The 23,855-nt window shown below is 41.4% G+C and overlaps 1 protein-coding gene and 1 pseudogene across 1 annotated transcript; one reads left to right on the top strand and one right to left on the bottom strand.

The window, feature by feature from the left end:
* Positions 1-7,434: 7,434 nt before the first annotated feature.
* LOC104419128 (uncharacterized oxidoreductase YohF) lies at positions 7,435-10,145 on the bottom strand. Its single transcript, XM_010030681.3, is given in 5 exon segments — positions 7,435-8,129; positions 8,229-8,458; positions 9,390-9,470; positions 9,473-9,588; positions 9,817-10,145. Coding segments are annotated over 5 exon segments (798 nt in total). The 5' UTR covers positions 9,909-10,145; the 3' UTR covers positions 7,435-7,850.
* Positions 10,146-17,260: 7,115 nt separating this feature from the next.
* On the top strand, positions 17,261-19,032 carry LOC120288500 (annotated as a pseudogene).
* Positions 19,033-23,855: the final 4,823 nt, after the last annotated feature.

Genomic DNA, 23,855 nt, shown 5'->3' with positions numbered 1-23,855 from the left:
ACTTTCAATCATTTTTTAATTGTTTGTTGAATTGTGTTGTTGTTTAACTGTTTTTTTCAAACTTTGACTTAGTTTTGTGTCTGGATGAGAACCGAACTAGACTTGGACTTGACTGCTTCTATTAACAAGTATTGATATCTTATGGATGGTTTTATTATACACTAGACTAACCTATTTTCTGTGGTTGCAGATTCTAGTGTTAATCTTTTAGCCATTCATCTCTATAAGATATGCATATGTGTTTGAGAAATGTTTTGCAGGTCAAAGTTATCCAAATCTGCAGGAAGGTTTTGTCACCATCAAAAAGGGGGAGATTGTTGGAGAAATCTTCGTGAAGTGTTTTGAAGTTGACAAAACGTTTCCATCAGTCTAGTCTAAAGGTCTGCACTCGGTAGTTAAAGTCTCGAAGACTTCCGGACAGCCGACTCAAGACTCAAAGTCTATCCTCATTGACATCTCTAATCCGTTGAAGAAAGGTTATCCGAGAACAAGATGTTTTGTTCAGGATTTAACCTTATCATCCGGAGAATATCTCGTGGTTGGAGAAGACGTATCGTAATCATTTGATTGATCAAGATTGATTCAATGACTGAAGATTCGATGATTATCTAAATATTATTGGAATGTTCTACTTATGGAAACCGAGATCCCGATTGTATGGGCGAACAGGATTGATGGGCTATCAACACGTTCCTTTAATAGCTCGAACAATCTTCCTAATTGATTCCGTCCAACGGGTAGATTGGAGGAATTCCTTTGGTAAGTGCCAACGGGTATGATGGCATAAAGGAGTATATAAGGAAGACGTTCTTAGTTGTTCGAGGTGTGCGCGATAGAAGAATTCCAAAGTCTCGAAGCTCCTATTTGTTTAGATAAATCCTTTGAGCGAATACTTGTATACAAAAGAGAGTCTATATTTGTGAGAGACCTTAAGGAGGTGTGGTAAAACATCTACACTGTGGAATCAAGGCAAAGCTGTGCTGTAACTTCTCTTTTAATCATAGTGAAATCCAGCCGGTGGGCTGTCAGTGCGGAAGAGTGGACGTAGGCTTGGAATAAGCCGAACCACTATAAATCCTGTGTTCAATTTTCTCTTCCTCACTCTCTCTACCTCAATCGTATTTCATTTTGTTAATTAAGAGAGAATTTACTTTCTATCATATGTTAAGAATCGCTTCCGTATATCGATAAATTGTTTAGGCACCTATTCACCCCCCCTCTAGGTACTCATACTAGCAATATCAACGGCAGCACCACATAATATAGAAGAATAGGACTTCCACTTGCCTTGAATCCTCGGTGGTGCAGGCTAGTGGCGAAGCAGCAAGACGACGTGAGCAGAATGAAGGCGATGCTGTGAGGTGTTTGGTTAGAGGTGAGAATAAAGCAAGATGGTGGTGCAGCGAGGTGGTGCAAGTGGCGGCGTCGAGTAGCAAGAAAGGAACAAAGCTGTGAGAGTCTTGATGGAGATGATTCTTCGCTGAAGACGTTGATGGAACAAAGAAGATTGTGAGGTGAGGGAAATGAGAGACGGTCTTTTTTTTTGTGCTTCGGCTTCTCCGCCTGCTTTGACTGTCTTGGTCAACATTCCTTAGTTTTGTGGCAGTCCAGAGGAGAGACGCGTGGAGTGGACATGGCCATTAGCGGTAATCCTCATTGCCATTTGCGAAAATCACAGAATCGTGGCTGAATTCTGTGTCTTCTCTCCTTCTTTGCCTTTGAGAATTTTGTTGGTCAATGGTCTTCATTTGTGGCAAGCTGAGGAGGAGGCGGATGGGGTTGACGTGGGTGATGGTGGGAGTTCTCTGCTCCTCTCTTTGACAAGTTGCACGGATACGTGGGGATGAAGGAGAATTTACATGAGAGAACCGGCATGGCAACGTAATGAAGAAAGTAAACATTGGTGGGAGAAGAGACGTGACCGATCTTGAATTGATTCTTTTTTAACATCTCATGGTCGTGGTCTATCTTTAAGATCACATTAATCTCACTCGTGGCATTTCATGAAGAAGAAAATTTAGTGAGGTAGTAAACTAGGCGGCAATTAAGTTGTCATGATGTGGTGGAGACATGGTGATGGGGTGGTGTCGTGGGGATGTGATGAGGCGCGATGGTTCGGTGAGATGACGGTGGTGGCGATACGGTGACCGTGGCTGGTGCCAACAGCATAGTCCAATGGCCAGCTTGTCAACGCGGCAGGGATCATTAAGTATTTGAGGCTCAGGCGAAGTTCGTATATTACATATGGGTTCAAATCCCTACTTGACAATAGCGCCCAGTTTCTTGTCGTACCCTCTCTCAGCCGTTTCCGGTTGGCCAGAGGAGCTAGGGTTTGGGATAGGTTCACATGCCTTCAAAGGACCTAAAATGGACGGTCCAAATTGCGAGGCGCGATCAGACAATTGGAAAAGGCCCAATTCCTCATCAGGATCGGACGGTGGGCACACGACTATTTTTAAAGGATCTAACGGTCGACAATTTTCCGCAAGTTCAAAGGCTTATGGGAAAAATATAAAAGGAAAAAATAAATTATTTTGTGAATACTGTAGGCGACCCCATCACACCATTAACAATTGCTGGAAATTGCACAGTAAGCTCGGTGAAAAAGGAAAACGGGGGGAGGAATCTTCGGTAGCAGCTTATCAGACCATTGGTTCGAATAATGATCAACCCATCACTTAAGGGCAGTATTAGCAGCTTATGTAGGCATTGCAAAAAAATGAACATTTCCAACAAAGGAAGTAGCTTCTCAAGTATCTCATTGCCTGATAAATTCTATTTCCCGAAATTCTTGGATAATCAACTCAGGGGCTAGTGATCAAATTGTATGTAATAAGAGCTTCTTTTTCATTATTCATGAAGATTTAAGTATTCATGTTTCTATATGATTGCCAAATGGAAGCATTACCTATGTGACCACTACAGGAATTGTGAACCTTAGCCCTCAAATAACCTTGAGAAATGTCCTCTATGTTCTAGATTTCCAGCTCAATCTGATTTCTGTGTCTAAAGCCTACAAGAAAAACTCTTGTTGAATTTTTTTCAATGCTGATGTCTGTTTCTTTCAGGCTCTTTCGACTGGGAAACTGATAGGTTTGGGTAATCTCTCCGATGAACTATTTTTCTGGACTAGCATTCCAAGAACTTTAGATTTATCTCAAGTTTCCTCCAATAAGCAATCATTGTGTAATGTCACTACCAATGATAAAAATTTCCTGTTGCATTCTAGAATGGGCCACAGTGCTTTGTTTCCTTACTCTCATGCTCCATTCGTTTCACGGAAAATATCATATTTCCGGAAAACATTTTCCTAGAAGTCATTTTCTAGGAAAATGACTCTATTTTCCGGTGTTCGGCCAAAATCTAAAATTTGAGTGGAAAATATTTTCCACTTTGTTCGTTAGCTCAAACATTTTCCTGAAAAAAATTTTCAAAAATTGAATTTTAATATTTTTAATTGACCAAAAAATTTATTTTATTTATTTATATTTTTTTTTAAAAAATGATTTTTTAATTATTTATATTTTTTAAAATAGAAATTTTTATTATTTATTATTTATTTTTCTTTTCCTTCCTCCTTCCTCCTTCTTCTTCCTCCCGAGCGGCTTCGTCCGCCGTCGCCTCCTTCCTCCTCCTTCTTCCTCCTCCTTCCGCCGCCGCCACCTCCTTCCCCGCTCGACGATGGTCGGCCGCCCTGGCCGACCAAGACCCGGTGGCCGATCCGGCGAGCTCGAGGCTCGGCCGATCTCACTCGAGCTCGCCGGATCTGGGCGACGAGCTTGAGCTCGCCCGGATCGGGAGCCCGAGCTCTGCCGCTAGATCCGGCGAGCCGCGAGCTTCGCTGCCATATCCGACGAGCTCACGGCTCACGGCCGCACGACGAGCGGCCTGGGACGGTGGGCTCCCCGCGAGCCTCCCGGCGCCGCTGTAGTGCTCCCTCTTGAGCCGAATCCTCCCGAGCGGCTTCGAGCCGCCGGGGAAGCGGAGTGTGGCAATGGCGGCGGCGCCCCGGCCGGAGTAGGCGGGCAGGAGCGGCCGGGGAGGGCGGAGGCTGTTCCCGGAGAAGGACGTTGTTGAAGCCATTGTAGCAAGGAGAGCAAGAAAGAGAGAGAGAGAGAACAAGAACTGATGGAGGAAGGAGAAAGCAGCGGGAGCGCGAGAGGCGAGAGGTGCGGAAAATGATTTCCTCTTTTCAAAAGAGGAAATCATTTTCCACGATTTCAAGAGGGATTTTCCGTTGACCATGTATTCTCCGCCATCCGAACACCGGAAATTTCGGAAAATATTTTCCCCGGAAGTTATTTTCCACGAAACGAATCAGCCTCAATGTCATATCTGCCCACTTGCAAAACAATCATGTGCAACCTTTCCAGTTAGCAAAAGTCATTCCACTAGTGTTTTTTCACTAATTCATGTTGATGTGTGGGGGCAGTATCATACACCTAATCATGATGGATCAAGATATTTTTTTACTATTGTTGACGATTATACTCGAGCAACATGGATATTCCTCATGCAAACTAAGGGTCAAGTTCTATCCCACTTAAAGGATTTTATTTCTTTATCAAATACCAAATTTGGAAAATCTATCCAGCGGATTAGGATAGATGATGGAAGAGAATTTTTCAACCATGAATGCACATCATTATTTTCATCCTATGGCATCTCGCATGAAAGTTCGTGCACATACACTCCACAACAAAATGGAGTAGTGGAAAGAAAGCATCGACATATTTTGGAAGTGGCACGTGCCTTGAAGGTTCAGGCTTCTATTTTCGGATAATTTTTGGGGAGATTGCATGATCACGACAGTCTACTTAATTAATCGGATGCCAACAAAGGTGTTAAATGGTCGAAGCCCTTTCGAAGTCCTTTTCCGAAAGAAGCCAAAACTGGATCACCTAAGAATATTTTGGTGTTTATGCTACGTCACTACGGTAGGCCCTCGGGACAAAATGAGTCCTCATGCCCAACGGTGCATATTCATGGGATACCCAAATCTTCAAAAGAGGTATCGTGTGTTTCAACCTTCCACAGAAGAATTCCTCATAAGTAGAGACGTAGTCTTCCATGAAGACATGTTTCCATTTGCTGAAGATCAGTCCTCAAAGGAAAACGATCTCAATTCTTCTCGAGCTATTTTCTTTGAAGACGATATATCCAAGGATCCTAAATATGTTATGATTGGAAATCCGGGAACCTTCAATAATGCTTCCACAAGCGATCGGACTACTTTAGCTAAGGCCATTTCTCCGTCACCAAGATTTGAGGATGCGGCTACTAAAGAAGCCTCGAGATCTCATGACAGCACCACCTATGGAAGAGACTCTACCATCACGTCCGGATCCTCCTCGACGTTCAGGGAGCACCACATGTCCACCGGCCTGGACTAAGGATTATGTTTGTGCCACACATAACTCTCCAGGTATTCACTATCCCTTCTCATCCTATGTCTCCTTCAATCAATTGTCTCCGAAACATAGACAATGCATTAGTCGCATATTTGAAGAAAGGGAACCAGCTAGTTATGATGAAGCATCCACGGATCCACGCTAGCAAAAGGCCATGGCAGCAGAATTGCAAGCACTAAATGGCAACCATACATAGGATCTTGTGACTTTACCTTCCAATCGTAAAGCCATAGGATGCAAATGGGTTTACAAGATAAAGTTTCGGGCTAATGGATCGATTGAATGATATAAGGCTTGCTTGGTGGCAAAAGGGTTTACACAGCGAGAATGATTTGACTATCATGAGACCTTCTCCCCAGTGGCCAAAGACGTCATAGTCCACTCCTTCCTGTCGGTTGTGGCTTTTCAAGATTGGTCATTACGCCAAATGGATGTCCACAATGCATTTCTACATGGCGATTTGGATGAAGAAATTTATATGGAACATCCTTAGGATTTACGGAGACAAGGGGAGAACAAAGTGTGTCGTCTCCGCAATTCCTTTATGGTCTCAAACAAGCATCCAAGCAATGGTATGCCAAGTTCGCGAATGCTCTCACAGCAGTAGGTTTCAAATAGTCCAAGTATGATTACACTATTTTTACATGGACAAAAGGTACATATTAAATTATATACGTTGATGATATTCTCATTATGGGTAACGATGCAATTGCCATAAAGAGCTTTAAGGAATACCTGCATTCGACATTCCACATAAAGGACTTGAGTTCACCCAAATATTTTCTGGGAATAGAAATTGCTTAATCGGATCGAGGGATTTCCCTCGGTCAACAAAAATTCGTGCTAGAGATCATATCATAAGTAGTCTATTGGGAAGCAAACTAGCAGTTATTCTAATCGAACAAAATGTCAAGTTAACAACGGTGGACCATGATGAAGGAAATCTTCCAAGATGATCCTGTTCTCAGAGACCCGTCAGGTTATCAAAGGCTGGTAGGAAAGCTCATATATTTGACCATGACTAAACCATATATAAATTATGCTATGCGACACTCCGCCGCTTTTATGCATAAGCCAAAAGCAAACTCATATGAATGCCGCCCTAAAGGTTGTTAAGTATTTGAAGAAATGTCTAGGACTTGGAATTCTTCTTTAAAAAAAGTGCAACATGGAGATGACGGCTTATTGTGACGCTGATTACGCAACTTGTCCAATGAGTAGGAGATCGATTACAGGATTCTATATCATGCTAGGAAAATCTTTACTTTCTTAGAAGACGAAGAAGCAGTCAACCATGTCTTTATTTTCAGCAGAGGCTAAATACCAAGCTATGGCGAAGACCACTTGTGAAATAGTGTGGCTGCAAGACTTGCTTTGGGACCTTGGGGTGCAAACAAAGGGACCGACCATGTTGTTTTGTGACAACGACACAACACTTAAACTTGTGTCCAACCCTATAGTGCATGAAAAAACAAAGCACGTAGAAGCAGATTGTCACTTCACTCGAAAAAGATTCAAGAGGGGATAATCGAAACAAGATGAATTGAGACTACAAAAAGCCTGCAGATATCTTCACCAAACCCCTATGTCAGAGACAACACGCATATCTACTAAGCAAGTTAAATGTCTTAGACATCTCTAAGCCACCAGCCTGAGGGGGATTTTTGAAAGATAAGTGAAGTTGTACAATATTCTTTAGGATTTAGATTGATATGCCAAATCAATTAATATCAGTCTAATATTGGAATTGATTTTGTAATATTCTTTATTTCCTTTTTCTTGTACATGCCTAGTGCTATAACTGTAGAGCATTGTACATTATTTGGATACATAATAGAATACACAAAAAATTTCCGAAGTTTTTCCTTGTTCTTCCTTGCTCGATCTCAAAAGTTGAATTTGACTAAACTGAAATATTACCCTTTCGTAGAAGCCCACCATTCCGATCCTCGTTGCCAATGCAGAAAACCAAAAGAGGTGGTGTTCTAGGTTGCAGGGAACTGGTCAACAGACAAAAAGAAAGTTCCCAGAAAAATGTACAGAAGAATCTTTATTTGAAGTGTTTCTATGATTCGACTCTTGGAACTTAGCCCAAGGAACAAAGAACACAATTACCACACCGTGGCTTATTAAACATGTCACGTTTCTTTCATTGTCGAAACCTTAAGTGACCGTACAAGGGGCCATGTGCGAATGTCCACCTCCCGCATCATTTCGCAATGCAGCAACTTACGTGGAAAGCCATATTGAATCTTGAATATCTCGAGAAAAACGAATTGGCGGGCCTAATCTGTACTAAACTCGACAAAAGGGACATCAACAAAATAACATAAGAATGGGCTAGCGACCCTCTCTCCCTGCTGGAAACGCTGTCTGAGCGTACGCTGCTGTACAGATTGCACTGTTTGCTCCGAGCAGAAGGAGGAGGAGGTCAGTGAACTACATGTAGGATCGCATGCGAGGCCTCACCAGAGATTGGCCTCCATCGGCAAAGATAGTCGTCCCCGTCATGTAACATGAGCCGTCGCTGATCAAATAGATGACGGTTGAAGCCAGATCGTTTTTGGCATCGAGCCATCTGTGAAGCGGTGCCGCATCCTTGACCAGGGCCTTTGCCCTATCCATGCCTACGGATTTTGGATACTCATCCTCTATGTGCAAGCCACGGGCGACAGCATTAACTCTAATCTTATGCTTTCCCATGTCCAACGCCGAGGTCTGTGTAACAATCACAAAGCCAAATAGGTTAGATAAGAGATTGGCCACAAAGGGAGTTAAGAAACACACAAGATTATGATAACATGATGCCTCACTTACTCTGACTAACTGCTGCACTCCAGCCGAACACGATCCGTATGCAGCAGCTCCTTGATAAAGCCCTCTTTCCGAGCCGATTATTGACGTTAAGAATACGATGGAACCTCCTCTACGGCCGTCACGCATTTTTACACCGACGGTCTTCAGCAAAAACCACGCGGACAGGAAGTTTATACGTATTATCTTTTTAAACTCTTCTTCTGGCAACTGTAGAGGGTCTTGCATCTTTCCTGTTCAAGAAAAGTCAGTCGTAAGCTAAGCTGGCTTGCTTCTGTTCCCACTAGACAAGCGCGAGAAACCGACAGCCATTAACAGTTGAATTGATTTATCATTAATCCAAACATGGCCACGTGAAGAGCGCACTTCAAGATACGGGAGCGAAAGAACTTTCAGAGTTCTCAAACTTCGGTCCTGATGTATCTACAAATTAAGACGACCCTCCAATGGACAATCTAGAAAGATTCAAAAAGGATGCCTTGGCAACTAGACAGAGTCCCATATTTCTTTTGGACAATTGACGAGTCCCTTGTCAATTCTATTGGCACCATCTGTCTCTTTTTTCTTTTTCCTGTTGATGACCCTGATGGATATGGCATGGGTCGGTTTGACTGGATTCACCCCCCAATTTCCCAGAACTTCACTATTGAGTTCCTCGTCCTAGCATGGAAATTTCACACCCCTTTACTTTTCCACGGAACCATGACAAGTCCCAAGCATTCCCGTCGAGTTAAGCTGTTGACAAGACAAAGAGGGCATCTACTGGAGGGGTCCGAGATGCAACCAAGTCACCTCTACCTACTGTTGATTTAGACGACACATTCCCCAAACGTCGACTCTGTCTCCTCACATCAGGGGAATTAGATTAATCTTATCGAACAGAGCATTTCCGGGCAAACTCTTATCATTTGTCCTTGGATTGGATATTGGAAGATTTAAAGTTCAGGAACTATAATATATCCGAACCAATTGCAGGTAAAGCCATCTAACGTCGAAAGCAACACGATTGAACCCAAGAAGCAATATCCCCGATAAGAATGTCACTTCTGATTTTGAATGCATTATAATTATCTCCGCACGGTATACCGAGTACTATCTCACGGTTCAACACAAGACGCTACAGTCATGATTTCCAAACCGCACGCATGGCATAGAGCAACGTACCTTCGTAATTGTAACAGTGCACGAAAGCATCCAAACCCCCCAGAACGTTGCAGGCTTTGTCCACGGCCTCCTCGAAAGCTCCTCCCTCTCTTCCTCCATGTCCAACCCGACGACCTCGACCGACGCCGCACCCTTCAAAGAACCGGCAATTCTCTCGCGGACGCTCCTCAGACCCTTTTCGTCTCCCATCAAGACCAACCTGTTCAATACACAAGCACACGATTAAGCACCAACTTCAGGGCCAATTTGTGAGCCCTACGTCAGTTAGCTAATCAATAATCTCTATCATCTTCAATCGACACGACGACTACACGCGCCCTCGGCATTCTTCATGGTGCAGAACCGACCCAAAATTTCACCCAAAATCGTTCCAGGCTCCCCAGCAAACATTAATAAGTTTGGCGAGCGATTTAGGGACGAACATAACCTGCAGCCACGCTTGGCCAAATGCAGAGCGACGTTCACCGATACATCGTCGCCACCGGAGGTGAGCAAAACTCTCTTCCCAGCATTCGCCATCGAACCCCTGTATTCCGATCGCGACGCGAGAAAAGATCAGAACCGATCCCCAGAGGCAATGCCAGACGACGGCGACGGCGACGGCGACGGCGACGGAAGCGATGAATACGGAATCGCAGGTTGGTGCGGATAAACACAGGCCGATCGAGTGACTGGACAGAGACGCTCCGTGGACTTATTTATACGCAAAGCGTATGCGCAGGTCGCTGAAAAAGGAATTATCGGGAAAGGGCGGGGGACTAAAGAAACAATTAATTTCCGAGGGGGGCCCGCCTATTGGGTGGTCCGGGACCACCACGTCAGCGTGGTCCCGGACCACTCATATGGCGCCACATATGAGGGGAGGGGCAAAAGAGAGAAAAAGGAGAGAGAGCGTCAGAGAAGTGGGCCCCGGTTTTCGTCCTTTGTCTGCGCTCCCCATACACGTGGCGCCGTGTGAGTGGTTCGGGACCACGCTGACGTGGCGGTCCCGGACCACCCAATATTTTTCCCGGACGAGACTGACGAGGGCGGTTAAAAGCGAAAAAATCCCGGAACGAGAAGGGAACGAGTGAAGGGGTGCGAAATTGGGTGCGAACGAGCGGTGAGGTTTCTGAGATGGCGTCCACGTAATTGCGTTAGAGCTCGAGCGAGATGAGTGGAGAGGGGACGATCCACTACGGGGGCAACAAGTGCGCGGGCTGCTCTCGGAAGAAGAGACGCAGCTGGCGGAGAAAGGTGTCGGCACCGTGACGTGGCGCGATCTTACTGGCGAACGAGTGGGATCGGGGATGGTGGCCGTTTGACCCCCGTTCGGACGTCGCTTGGGCACGGGTCCCACTCGATGGAAGAAGTCACAGCCATCACTTTTTCTTTTTAATTAGTACCACCAAAAATCATCTCAATCAATTTTTTAGTATAAAAAAATTCAAAATTGATGGATTTATAATAAATTTATCTCAAATTAACTTTTTTATCATAAAAAATTATAAACTGACATATTGATAATAAATTTATTCTCTGTTATTTTTCAATCAATTTAATTAATATCACAAAAAGGTACATTTGTAATAAATAGAAGATGAAATCCTACTACCATATGTCATCTAATTTTGTAATTTAATAAAAACTAATGGAGATAAAATTTATTATAGGTGTATTTATTTAAGATTTTTCACGATATTACCTTTTAAAAAGAAAACACACAAAAATTATGGTTTTGATGAACTTGATCCGCTAAACTAGAAATCATATAAAGAAATTTCCCCTTAATTCGAGCATTTGGAGTGTCAAATCTTGTGTAATGCCAATGTTGCATGTACTAAAGACCACGTCACGACACATAGTACATTCATTCAATGCCTTAATTGCGGCATCTAACTTTCCATGTGAAAGATGTCTTTGCAAGTACAATGCTAGTAGACGGGTTTTGTTTCCCTCCCATGACATGCATCACCATCGTTTTTTTTTTTTTGCATCTGATTCCAAAACTCGAATTCACATCAAAACGATTGGAGAGAAATGGTACAACGAACCCAAAATATATTAAAATAAACCAGCTGCGCCCATTGATTAGTCCCATACGTGAATGCTCTTTACAACCGTCGAAAGTATTTTAGTATATGCCTTAGATTCACTAAAAATTGCTGCGTTTAGGACAAGTTAGTTGATTACGGTAGGTTGAAGTCAGTGTGGCATTGAAGAATGGCAGGGGCCTCGAGGAAAGTACCAAGAACCATTTTGTATTAGCGTGGAGACTGAGTCTCGTGGTCCTCCCTCCCCTGTTCTTGTCCAGTTGATTCATGGGAGAGGCTTGGGTCTTATTTTATGCGTTGACCTCTTGACTGTTTTGGATGTAGCACCAAAGACGATGCATTTTGCTTTCTTCCTTAGTGCAAAAATTACTAAAAAAATTAAATTATTTACCCTAATTTTTTTTTCAGTAATACTGAAAATCCCAAACTTGTATTAATTTGCTTGCATGAATGCTAGAAATCAAAAAGTATTGACACGACGCACATGGAGTAAAATAAAATGACATTGATTTAGTTGAAATATTATTTAATAAAAGCTTGACAGAGGGTGAATATGTCATATAAATATAAAATTTAGATTTTTCATGTTATAAAAGGAAGTTCAGATGAATCTCTGTGTTAGGTGGTCGACTGTCGACGATCAATAGCCTAGGTAGTCGGCGAAGTCGATAGCCTAGCATGCCACGGTGGTCGGCGCTCTTGATAGCCTAGCCGATGGAGTCCTGGGTACCAAAAAAAAAAAAGGAAGTTCTGACCTAGACGCCATGGTGATTATAATTTAAATTTGTTTTTTCGTGACTTTGCTCTTTTGCCTATTTTGGGAGTCTTTCTTGTGGTTTTGAATTTGCTGAAGTAACACAAAACTCTATTTGGGCCGGCACGCTTGCGTGCACGCACCCATGACACGTTAGCGCAAAAGTAGAGGGAGAAAGATTTGAGATGAATGAGGGATAAGAGTGCTCTGAGAGAGAGAGAGAGAGAGAGAGAGAGAGAGAGAGAGAGAGAGTTTTTTTTTTTTTTTTTTTTTTGGCTAAAAAGGGGATCTAGAGAGAGGTTGCAGCGGAAAGCAAATGATCCCCTGCCCCCACCGAAAATTCACAATGATCTGCGACCGCAGTGATAGGAGAGACTCGGCGGAAGACAATAAATGATTGCAGTTGGCGACCCATGAAATCACATGCCCGTAATTGAAGTCGGTCGAACATCGTTTCCAGCTTTTTCCGATAAATGAAGAGAGCAAGGGAACCATCGTGGGCTTATGCTTTATGATTGCAATATATTTCGTTTGGAGAGATTTTCTGATTACTGATTACTGACATCTCTCGACATGTTGTAGAGACAAATTTGCTAAGCTTGCCAACTGTGAACAGTATCGATTATGATAAGTACCAATTTTTTTCGCTGGCGTTGATCACTCTTCATTGGCTTCATTGCTTATGAAGTAATGAAGTATTGAGGGTGGAGAATGATAATGGTGGCAAGAGGGCCCGCATAATTTTAGGCTTCTGACAGGCTTCTAACATAGAGAAGGGGAGAAAAAGGGAGTGGCCCACGCATCAATGAAAGGGAGGGCGATACTAAGCCGACACGATGAGGACGTCAAAACTGGAAGGATCTACAGCATCCCAAACTCTTGCTTTAACTGGAAATCATATTGAAGGATTTATAAAGTAAAGACCTGTCGTGAAAAATGATCACCATCTTGTATGATTACTCAGACATGTCTTATGAGTACAAAATGAATTGAATTATTACACTCTTGAGATGGAAAACCGGCCAAAATAAAATATGAAAACAAAACACGACAACCTAAAATCCATGTCGCACCCTCCTCATGCACAAAGTCCAACTGGGGAGAACGTGTATCTCGACTAATCACAGCACCACGTGAAAGGGAAGTAAGTTTTCGTTTGATGAAACGTGATTATCAACGTGCATTAAGTGAGGGAGGTACTCCTAATATATAAAGGTGACTTGATCATAACTAAAGTCGTAAAGGTTGACTTACTATAACATGGGCCGACACACGCAGCGATGGATTCACCGAATCTGGCCATGTAGTTCTTTAATACGAATATAGAAGCCCGAATTATTTACTCGTATTTTGACAATTAAGGAACCAACACCTACTTCTCTCGAAGCGAGGGCGCATGCGCACGTAACAGCGATGTTCTCAAAGCTTATGGACGAGGAATCAGGAATTTCAGCCGGTCAGAACTCTGGCCAAAGATTCCCTTTCCTTCCTTCCCCATCGCTAGGAAAATAGCTCGTTTCGTCGATTCGTTCTGGTAGTTGAGAAGCTGTTCGTGTGAACGAATATCCGAGCCGCGTAATCCACGTTTCTCACGGGTCAATGAAGCGTGAAGCGTTCACTGCACGACTCACGAACTGAACTCAACTACCGTCCTCGGATGGTGATCAATTTGGTCGCGTCGGGAACAGAGCATCTCCCCTCGCTGGACTTGTTTGACCCTGTAACGAAGTCTCTGCAGTTCGTGGCGGACTGTTTTTCTTCGTCTTTTCTTATGGTCGTTCTACCCGCTTTTCACATCGACCGACCGATGACCATCCTCGTATTTCAAAGCCAACCTGGTAGTTTCGCGAATCCTTACGGGCAAAGAGGAGGAAGATGCACTGGCGAAGCACGGAGCTGGGCTGTGTTGACGGTGGCTTGACGGCCCAAGTCGTTGGGCGGCCCGAATTTCAGGCCCGGATTTGACATTGCCGGCAAATGCCTAGAGTGCTGATCCAAATGGGTCGGGTTTCTCTCGGATTCCTGAAACGACGCCTTGGGCTGATGTCACGGGGCCGTTTGGTTTGCTGGATTCGATCAAGCCAAGATTTTTTTTCTTTTTTGGTTGGAAAAAGCTTTCCTTCATTCATTCATTCATAAAACAAGCTCTACTATAGCTAGACAAGTAAATTTATGAACACAAAATATTCCTAAGAGGTTGAGGGGGCAAAGACAATGAATTGATAGGGGAGTTTTCTTTCAGTGAGTCTTAATGATCCAATCAATGGCTTGATTTGCCTTTCGGGAATTATAATTATAAACGACCTCCACCTTATCAACTTGGGTTAATAAGTCTCATCTCTCTTCAATGATGTCCCTAATAGCCCAAGGGCTTGCTTCTCAGCCCAACAAGCAATCCATAACAGAGGTACAGTCGCTAGACATTATGAAGGGCAAATCTCTTCAGATTCTTTTAGCAAGTATTCCTCAGTTTGATGAAACCATGCAAAATTTTCAGCTCCATTAAGAATGGAGATTTGGAGAGATACCGAGACCGTATCAGGTTTTGGCTACCCACTATTAAATTGTTTAGAAAGAGCATTAGTTTCATTGAGAAAATCAAACTCTATCTCTATAACATGTTGACAAAATAAGTTGAGATCATATGGAACCATCAAAGATTTAAAATAGTCTTCTTGTCTCCTTTTTTCCCTCGTATCACTTATTTAAAAAGACACGTCACGGTTTGCTAAAATCGAGTTGCCATAACCTTGTGAAGTATATGTAGGCACTTTGTCAAAAAATTATATAATTATGTGCTTGAGCTTAAGTCTATTCCATCATAGTTTGACATTAATAACGATACAAAAGTATCATACTAAAATAATACATATGCTAGTTCCAATTACGAGGCATTTGGTTTCACTAACATTAGATAAAACGTCAAATGTAAATATATTTTACCTTTTATATATTACTTAATTTAAATTTTCGAACTTTCTCATATCGACTTTTCTTAAATTTAAAATTCTCGAAACTTCTCACAGCTCTAGCTTGTTAGACACATAAAATTGCACATAGCTTTTTCTTATAGTTTTTTGAAGTCAATGCCGTAAGCTGCAAAGGAGACACCTTTTTCTTATCCCTAAAACAGGCCGGCATTTTGTCTAGGTGGCTTTTATCCTTAAAAACGAAAACGTAGAGAGAACCATTTTCTCTAATGCCTTAGCCTTTTTGACCGGGTTTATCAAAAAGTGAAAAATCAAAACCGTTGGCATTCGGGATCTGTTGAACGGCTGAGATGTATTTCTCCAAGGATGAAGTTTTCATCAAGGCACGGGCGTCGAACAGTCACCCCCCGAAAATTACACTGCCTTCTTCCGGTAAAGTTCATTTCGACAGGAAATTCTCTGAAGTGCGAGAAGGAGAGAGGAGAGCTTGGCCATGGCGAGCTCCGCGTTCGCGTCTCCTTGGTCGCTCCGGTCGCCGAAGCTCCAAGGCCAGGCGTCGCCGACGGCAGCGAAGTCAAGCACCAGGCATGGCACTTCTCCGTTCATTTCTCCGTGAACCAACACTTGTCCCCCTATTTGCTTAGCGGCAGAGTTCTCAATCGCTCACGTCAATGGCCGGAGCTCGTAAATTTCTGACGGAATTTTCCTTGCGTCGATGTCTTTGAGCAGATTACGATTCCGCGGCGGTGGATTACGCAGAATTCGCTGCGATCATTCCTGCTTCGAAGTAAGCATTTGTTCGTCAATCAGCTTTGGTTTCGGTGTATGCTCTGCGTTGTGAACTGTCCTTATGTACTGTACCTTCAATGCGATCGTTTCTTCGCTGAAGTATTGTCGTGCAACTCTTTTAGTCGGCTTCCATTTGGTCGTGCTTTTATTGTATTCCGTGAGTTTCGGTATCGCGGAACCACTCAGGGTTGTAGCATTTGAATGTTTGGTCGCTCTCGTTGGATTCATTCGGCCTCTGTTAGAATCAAAGTTCAGTGGTACTGACATATTCGCAGATGAACTAACGAGCATTCTATTAGACAATGGCGAAGTGTTGAAGGAGGAAAAGATGTAATCTGTGATTGAAATGGTGGTACTTGCCGAATGATAAACTCCAAAATTGAACGATTCTTAATGTTTTGGAAGGCTAAGGGCTAGCCATGTTTTCTGGATTCTTGCTCACGTTGCCATGTCCATTTGAAATGGAAGGGGTCTGTCGAAACCTACAAGATTGTCTACGACTATCGTTCCCCCATCGTGAAGGGCTTTGTGCTTCTCCTGATTGGCCTGTTTGATTGATTTGAAAAAGGGAGAGAATGAGAGTTTTCTATTAACCTTGATGAATGGCAAAGGGATAAACAATAAGTTGACTTACAAATCACTTAGAGGAATGTATGCTTAGGTATTGACCATATCTCACAAAGAATTTCTTCAAGTAGATCCAAGAGTACAATTCGATGCCTTTTGGTGCTGTTCTAGGTGCTATTGATGCCTTGACATGCCTGGATTCTAACCTAAGTGTTCCCAGACCTCATTGGGCGAGGACTTATCATCGATTGTAGTTGCTTACTATGTTCCAGGAAAGTTTCACAATAGTTGCTTTATTTTCTCAAGAATTTAGGAAGGTTTTAGAAACACTTTGTAATATTTTCACCATTAAGAGGATTCCTAGCTGAATAAGGTTTGCCATCCATGCCAATTGTCCGTATACATCATTCTTAGATTCCTTCATCGATCTTTCATTAAAACAAAGAAAAGGGAAAGTGAAAGATTCTTCTTTACAATGTGGTGCTATGACTTACTAATTCACATCTAGCATGAGAGTTTTTGTCTGTAATGCATCCATTTTTAGCTTTCATTTATCCAAAAGATGTTGCAAATAGACTTTATTTAATCTACATTTTTCAACTTTTGTTTCATATGGTGTGGCATTTTTTTTCTGGAATTGATCGAATTAGTAGCATCTATGCGTTTCTAGAATTAAACAATTAGAACTGTAGAGGAATGAAAATCTAAAGCTTTATTTTTTGTATTTGAAGGTTAAAAGTGTTGGCTACCATCCTCCGGGGACCCAGTTCAACCTTCTCAAAGATGTTAGTTTTCCCTCCCGAGAAAAGGTGTGTCTGCTCTCATTTTCAGGTTTACTCAAAGCATCTCAAACTTTCTGAGCATATTTGTAGTACTTTGAACCATCTAGGCTTTCATTCATGGTATGACTTAATTTGTTTCATGCAGTTTTGGCTTGATTTTTGGTCAGAGTGGAAGTGGAAAGACTACTCTATTGCAGGTCAGCAACATCAGTTAGGAAGCTTACTGCAGTGTTGTCAATCATCAAATATGTCAATTTCCTTGTGGCTCTTTCTCAGCTTCTTGCAGGACTCAACAAACCAACTTCCGGTTCTATCATCATTCAAAGATACGGCGACAGCGGTGAACATAAAGGACCTCCTGAACATTTGTCTCAGAGAAAGTTGGCATTGTCTTTCAATTTCCTGAGAGGTACCGAGCATCACTTGATATAACCAAAAGAAAAGTTGATTTCCGAGTCGACTGTGCTATGATTACCGAAGCCAGATTTTGGCCTATGGAATGCTACAAGATATAAAATTCTGGCTTGGCCATTTTCTTCCTTTCCTTTTTGTAATCACGCTAGTCGAATTCAGTAAGCATGTATTGGAAAATTGTGATTTATGCATTTAGATAACTTTCCGCTTACTTTGTCATGACCAATGATATTCTCCATTCTTTCGTTTTCCATTTCTCTCAGCTATTTGTCTCATTCCGTATCAAAAGATTTGCTAAATGCCCCATCTTTCGGAAAGATTATAAATTACAGTAACCGCAAGTTTGATTTGTTGTGCATTAGTAATATGCATAATCAACTTCTGGGTGCATGACCTACCAGATCAAGTTCTTGCTGACTGAGCAATTTGAGTTGTCATTACCGCAATTTGCCTTTTGGATTTGTCAATTTGTTAATCTGTGATATAGGTACTTCATTGCCGACAATGTGCTAGATGAAATTACATTTGGATGGCCAAGGCAAAAAGTTAGCACTCAGTCGAAGAAGCAACTTGCTTTCAAACTTCAAAGAGCTTTCAATTGGGTATTTCTTCTTTGACATGTAATAGAATCTTCTTTTGCTATCACCGGTTTCTTGGTACCTATTGCTTTTGCAATATCTTTTTACATTAGTTAATCTTGCTCTTTAAGATGGAACTTAGTCTCTACTATGGTCATAAAATCTAGGTTGGATTGGACAGAATTTCCTTAGACAAGGATCCTCACTCGCTGAGCGGTGGCTACAAACGCCGACTTGCTTTGGCAATCCAATTGGTAACTACATTTATGATTACACTTTATAAACTCAGGATGCTACCAGTGCGGCAATTCACACTAATGCTCTAAAATTAAGAAATTTGTTCTTATGTTTCATGGACTAACGTATGCCCATGTCTTTCCATTTACTGAGAGCGCCCATTGGCTTCTATTTACAGGTTGAAGTTCCAGATTTGTTGATATTGGATGAACCTCTGGCTGGTCTTGGTATGAAGATCTTTTTGCCATGTTATTTTTATTTGATTAGTAGCCTCACACTTGGAGGTCTATGGTTCACAATGATAAGATCACTTCGGCCATTGACCAGCATATATTAACTTGATTCACCCATTCTTAATAATTTCTGATGTTTTCGCTCCTATTTGGCTTGGGATGCCTATTATGCTTCTTTGTGAATCAAGCCCCGAGACTCAAGAAAACTGCTAATCTACTTTGCATTAACTTCATCAATGCTCTACATAGAGGAATATGAGATTGTAGTCTCCGTCTGTGGCTTTGAAGAAGTATTTTGATATTCTATTTTTAAAGCAGATAGATCTGTTATTTGTTATAGTAAGTTTTTGTTTAGGTCTGACCTCTGAATTCAAGACCTCTTGTTAACCTTTATCCCACCCTGACAATGGGCCTCCTGTCAAATGGCAATAGACTGGAATTAGGGCATCCTTCTAAGAAAAAGCAAAGAAAAGGATAAACCTAGGAAAGTAGAGTCTCCACACACGTTGGCTGTCTTTTTCATCCAAAGAAGTCGCCTTTTATGCCCTATAAGGTGTGTACTGTATATGTGCTAGAGAAACTATCTAATGCACAAGAAGTTATATTGGTGCTAGAATTTATTGGTCATCTTTCTTTAACTACCAATTCCTTGAATTTTTGTTCATCTATAATGGTTCCTAATTATGCTAAGGTTGTTCCTATTTTGCTGCATCATATAGATTTAGATTCTTACTTGGGGCAATTGTGTTAATTCTCCTGTTGGTTCTTTCCTTCATTTCTTCCCTTCTCTCCGGGGAAAATGTAACTGAATATCATTTCAAGTCACTTTGATCTGATTTCCTATTCTATTTGACTTACTTGATACTATCTTGACAATTAGATTGAAAGCACGCACAGATGTCGTGAAGCTTTTTAAAGCATCTGAAAGAGAAGTAACAATACTCGTTGTCAGCCATGACTTGAGGTGAGTAATCCTTTTAGATCCATCGTATGAGTAGAGTCATTGTTGCTCGATATGCTTTTCTGGTCAATGGTTAAAAGTTTTAGTGAGAAAATCTGAAAGACATTTTTGCTATTGCATTATGGCTGAAAAATTCATGGGATTTCTTGTAGTATTAGGTTTTATGGACAAGGAGTCTTCTTATCTTGCGATGTTGACAAATCTTTTGTCTCCCAATGTTTTTGTTAGGCGATTGTTGGGAGGAAGAGGAATGTGCCGTCTTGTAATTGATTTACTCATTCTAGACACATCAGCCACCTATTTCAATTAACGTTATTCAGATATAAATGCCATAACCGTTGCTTCTCTTGCTTGTCTGTGGATAACATGGATTGTGCTATATTCATGAATTCTCCTGGTGTGATTTCAGGAATTAGCTTCTTTGGTGGATCGATCTTGGAGAATGGAAATGGGAGGAACTTTGAGGGAAGATTCGCTGCCTTTCTAGAGACGCCATAAATTGTCATCTAAGTCACCAGCATTATTTCTATCATGTAAGTTTCAGCAATTGGTTCTCTCTTTACTTTTGTTTGATTACAACCTTTACTATGTTATATTTAATGCCAATAAAGGCATTTTTATTAATTTACATCTGAGCAAGCTAATACATCTGAGGGGGATACTGAAGGAAGAGCAATTATTGTTAGAGGACCTATGAATTTGCCACCAAACTCACTAGCAGTTGGTATAAATCGGAAACTGCACGCTCAAGATTTTTTGGCCCCAGTGATTGGAGTTTAGGACTTTGACTTACCTTTAAAAAATGCAACACATTTAAGTGGATGTCTAGGTTGTGGGAAAAGGAATAATTGAGTTCCAAGCATCCATGCTGCAACATAAGAGAGGCACTGGCTACAGGATCCACCTTGATGACTTTCAAACATGAACTATGATATATAATCCAATAGTAGAAGACCTGTATGATGCATGGGTTCTTATGTTTTTGAACTTATTTGAAGGTATTAAATAAAATATATGATATCCAGTGTTGTCTCTAAGAATCCTCTTAAAACGAACTGTTCTTATAAATATTATTTTAGCATACTTTTTCAGCTTTGTTTGCGCTTGTGATTGATTTAATAACTACCAGTTTTTGTTTGGTGATTGTTTGGGAGGAAAAGGAAAAGTGCCATCTTGAAATATACACATATATATAATTCTTTGTACACATTTATTTTATTTGTGTAATACTTGAAAGAATATATAATTTGCATAATTGAGAGTGCAATTAAGCGTCATTATAAGGGTAGTGGAATAATCTAGAGTTACTGTTTAAATGAGTTAAAGGTATAAGTTGAAGAATATGGACTCTTGTCGTCACATCGTGCACCTGGCAACCTTATGAGCACAATATGCAACTGAATATTGCTTGTTATGAAAATAACGTACATACACCTAGATGTTCCCAACTTTAGTCGCATTATATTATCTGAATTAATTAATTCTATACCTACAACTTTACAAATCATTTGTTTCGTTATTTTCATGGTAAAGGTTATGAGGAATGAATCAAAATTCTTTTTGTTTCAAGTAATGTGATTTAGGCTTTAATTTGTGAGAATAGCAGAGCCAGCAGAGCTGACTCTTGTGGCTGTGCAACACATTGCTCAACATGGACAATTAGTTCTACCCATTTTTCTATTTTCCTACTGGATATGTTAGTGAACCAAGGATTATTTGGAAGATGGAACTTGCTGAATTCAGGCTTATACTCTCTACCCCTTCTTACCCTGAAAAAGCAGATAACTATATTTTCGGCTAACCTAGCCTCCTCCGTAGAAAGTTGAGCACTCCATGTTTTAGACTTCACTATACAGTTTATAAGTCCAGTGGAGGGTGTTATATGTTTTGTATCTTTCTTCTGGACTTATTGGACTTATTTGGGAATTGGAGCATACAGATTCCAGCTTATGTGACTACTTGAGAAAGTTCGAGCACTACGTTACAGATAATTTCTTACATTCAGAGATGATGGATAAGTCCCTACACTTTATTTAAGATCAGTCTCACTCATAAGCATGTAAGACAAAACCACAATCACATAAACTAACAGCATTACCACAAATATCCAGTAATATTCTCTTAGCTAGAGCTCCAACACCAGATCTGCAGCAGGAAAGTCACATAACAGTGAGATAAATGTTAGCAGACTAGATCACCCTACAGCCTGCCATTAAGTCAAATAAATGAGTCAAATTGCTTCTTAGGGCATGCCTTGTTCGTGTCTATAAACTTGCATATGTGCTTGCTTGTTTGCACAGGTGTTATCAAGCATGTTTCATCATCCTACTACCCCCCAGTGACTTGCAGTTTTCTGGTACTTATTTGTTATTAATAAGGACTTTCTCATGATCAGCGACCTATTTCTTTGGTCTCAGTTTCATTGGGAATACTTTTCATAATATAGCACCAACAGGAAAATAGCTTGACAGCTAGCACATTTAGTGAATGTAACTTTCCAAGTGTGGGATATTTCACAATGGAATTGTTAGAATGGTTACTTATCGAGTCTCGATCAGATTTATGGTGATGAAGTAGTTTGATTAGTGTTTGCAAGTTGAATGTTGCTTGAATTTCAGAATGAATGCAGCTTCATCAAGTTAGTCAGTGAAGTGGCACATATATGCAAACTTACAGTCTGCATCTGTTTGATCCAGTGCTCCCTGCAGTCATCTGAGGTGGCGTAGCAATCTCAGGAGGTCGGAGTTTTGCTGGCCTTCTCCTTCCGTTGACATTAAGCCCTGAGCAGAACTTATGTTGGCTTTTGTCCTGGTCTATCAAATCCTTGTGGCTGCAGCTATTATCATTAAAGGCTTTCTTGCTTTTGTACGCCTTACACTTGTTCATTTCTGCTGTATCCATAGCATTCTCTGGATGGATCTTTCTAATGGAACATTTGAAGGACCTGCATGGAACAAAGGCAAAGTTCCTGTAAGTACCGTCTGCCTCTTCTTCATTTACATGCAATCAGCAAACATGTAGATGGTGATGGTGTCTAGCATCTACACTGTCTATGCTCCATGAGCATTCTGAACAATTAAGTACTATTGAAAGAGAAAGTATTGCTCATGTTACTTATCACTCCCTGGTAATTAGAGTTTGTGATTTTGTCACTCCTGAACTTCAATCATATAAAAGCTGGATGCTGCCATTTGCATGGCATAAGACACTTAGATTGCTCTGTTCTTGTTATTGTGGACTTTGATATGACTAACCTCAGAGTTTCGCCAGAATCAACACATCTGGCACTCTTTGTCAAGATATATTTGATCAAGAGACTGAAAAAGTTGGCAGACACCTCTGACTGTCAAAGTAAAATTTGGATGAAAGTTCTGAATACTTATATGTGGATATGCTATTTTGAGTGTCAATATGAATGACTGACCTTATGGAATTTTTTCTTGGGCAAAGATGATTCAGTGGCATCTCCTCCAGTGGAATGACTTGGGGTCTTGAAGAAGCACACAGCTTTTTGAGAAACTTCTTCATAATATGTTTGGAAGATTTATGTATTGCTCGACTAGTTTAGCTCCCATCTCAGATTTCTTTGAACAATCTCCACCTGTTTTCCTTGTTTCTTGAAACAGCTGCAAAAGGGATGCCTTTGTTTCTTCATCTCTATCTTTGTTTCTGGCAATTCGACTGAAGAGCCGAACAGATATCCCTGTAGTGGAAACCACTGTATCTGCAGGTCCTTCATCTTCAACTGCCTCCATTTGCGGGCTGTCGAAAGTTGTGTGCTGGCATAGCTATTCCTTGATGGTCCCTTGTGCCTTCCTCTTGAGATTCAGCCTCAAGAAACTTCTCTAGTTCATTATTTATAACCTTCAAATCATCCTCTGTTACTTCTACTGCTTCTTTGGTCATGTTGTCCAAAGTCACAGCAAATGTTGGCGTGGCAGGCTCACTGGGGAGCTGCTTCTGAACCCAGAAATCCTATGGCAAGAAAGCCATGGAAAAGTTCAGTGGAAGTTTCTGGATCAAGAGAGATGGAATTTCCATATTCCTCTGCTGGGCTCTCTGATGATTTGGGAGCATATCTGGAGCTGAAGTTTGGCATTGTGAATAAGTCTTTCTCATCGTGCGTTGTTGTGCGGAAAGACATGTCTGCAGTAGCTCCTGAATAATAAGTTCAATGAGAAACATATA

Source organism: Eucalyptus grandis, chromosome 9 (genome assembly GCF_016545825.1).
Source record: "Eucalyptus grandis isolate ANBG69807.140 chromosome 9, ASM1654582v1, whole genome shotgun sequence".
NCBI classification, from domain to species: Eukaryota; Viridiplantae; Streptophyta; class Magnoliopsida; order Myrtales; family Myrtaceae; genus Eucalyptus; species Eucalyptus grandis.
The sequence above is the reverse complement of the archived record's forward strand: the minus strand, read 5'-3'. Positions and strand labels throughout refer to the sequence as shown.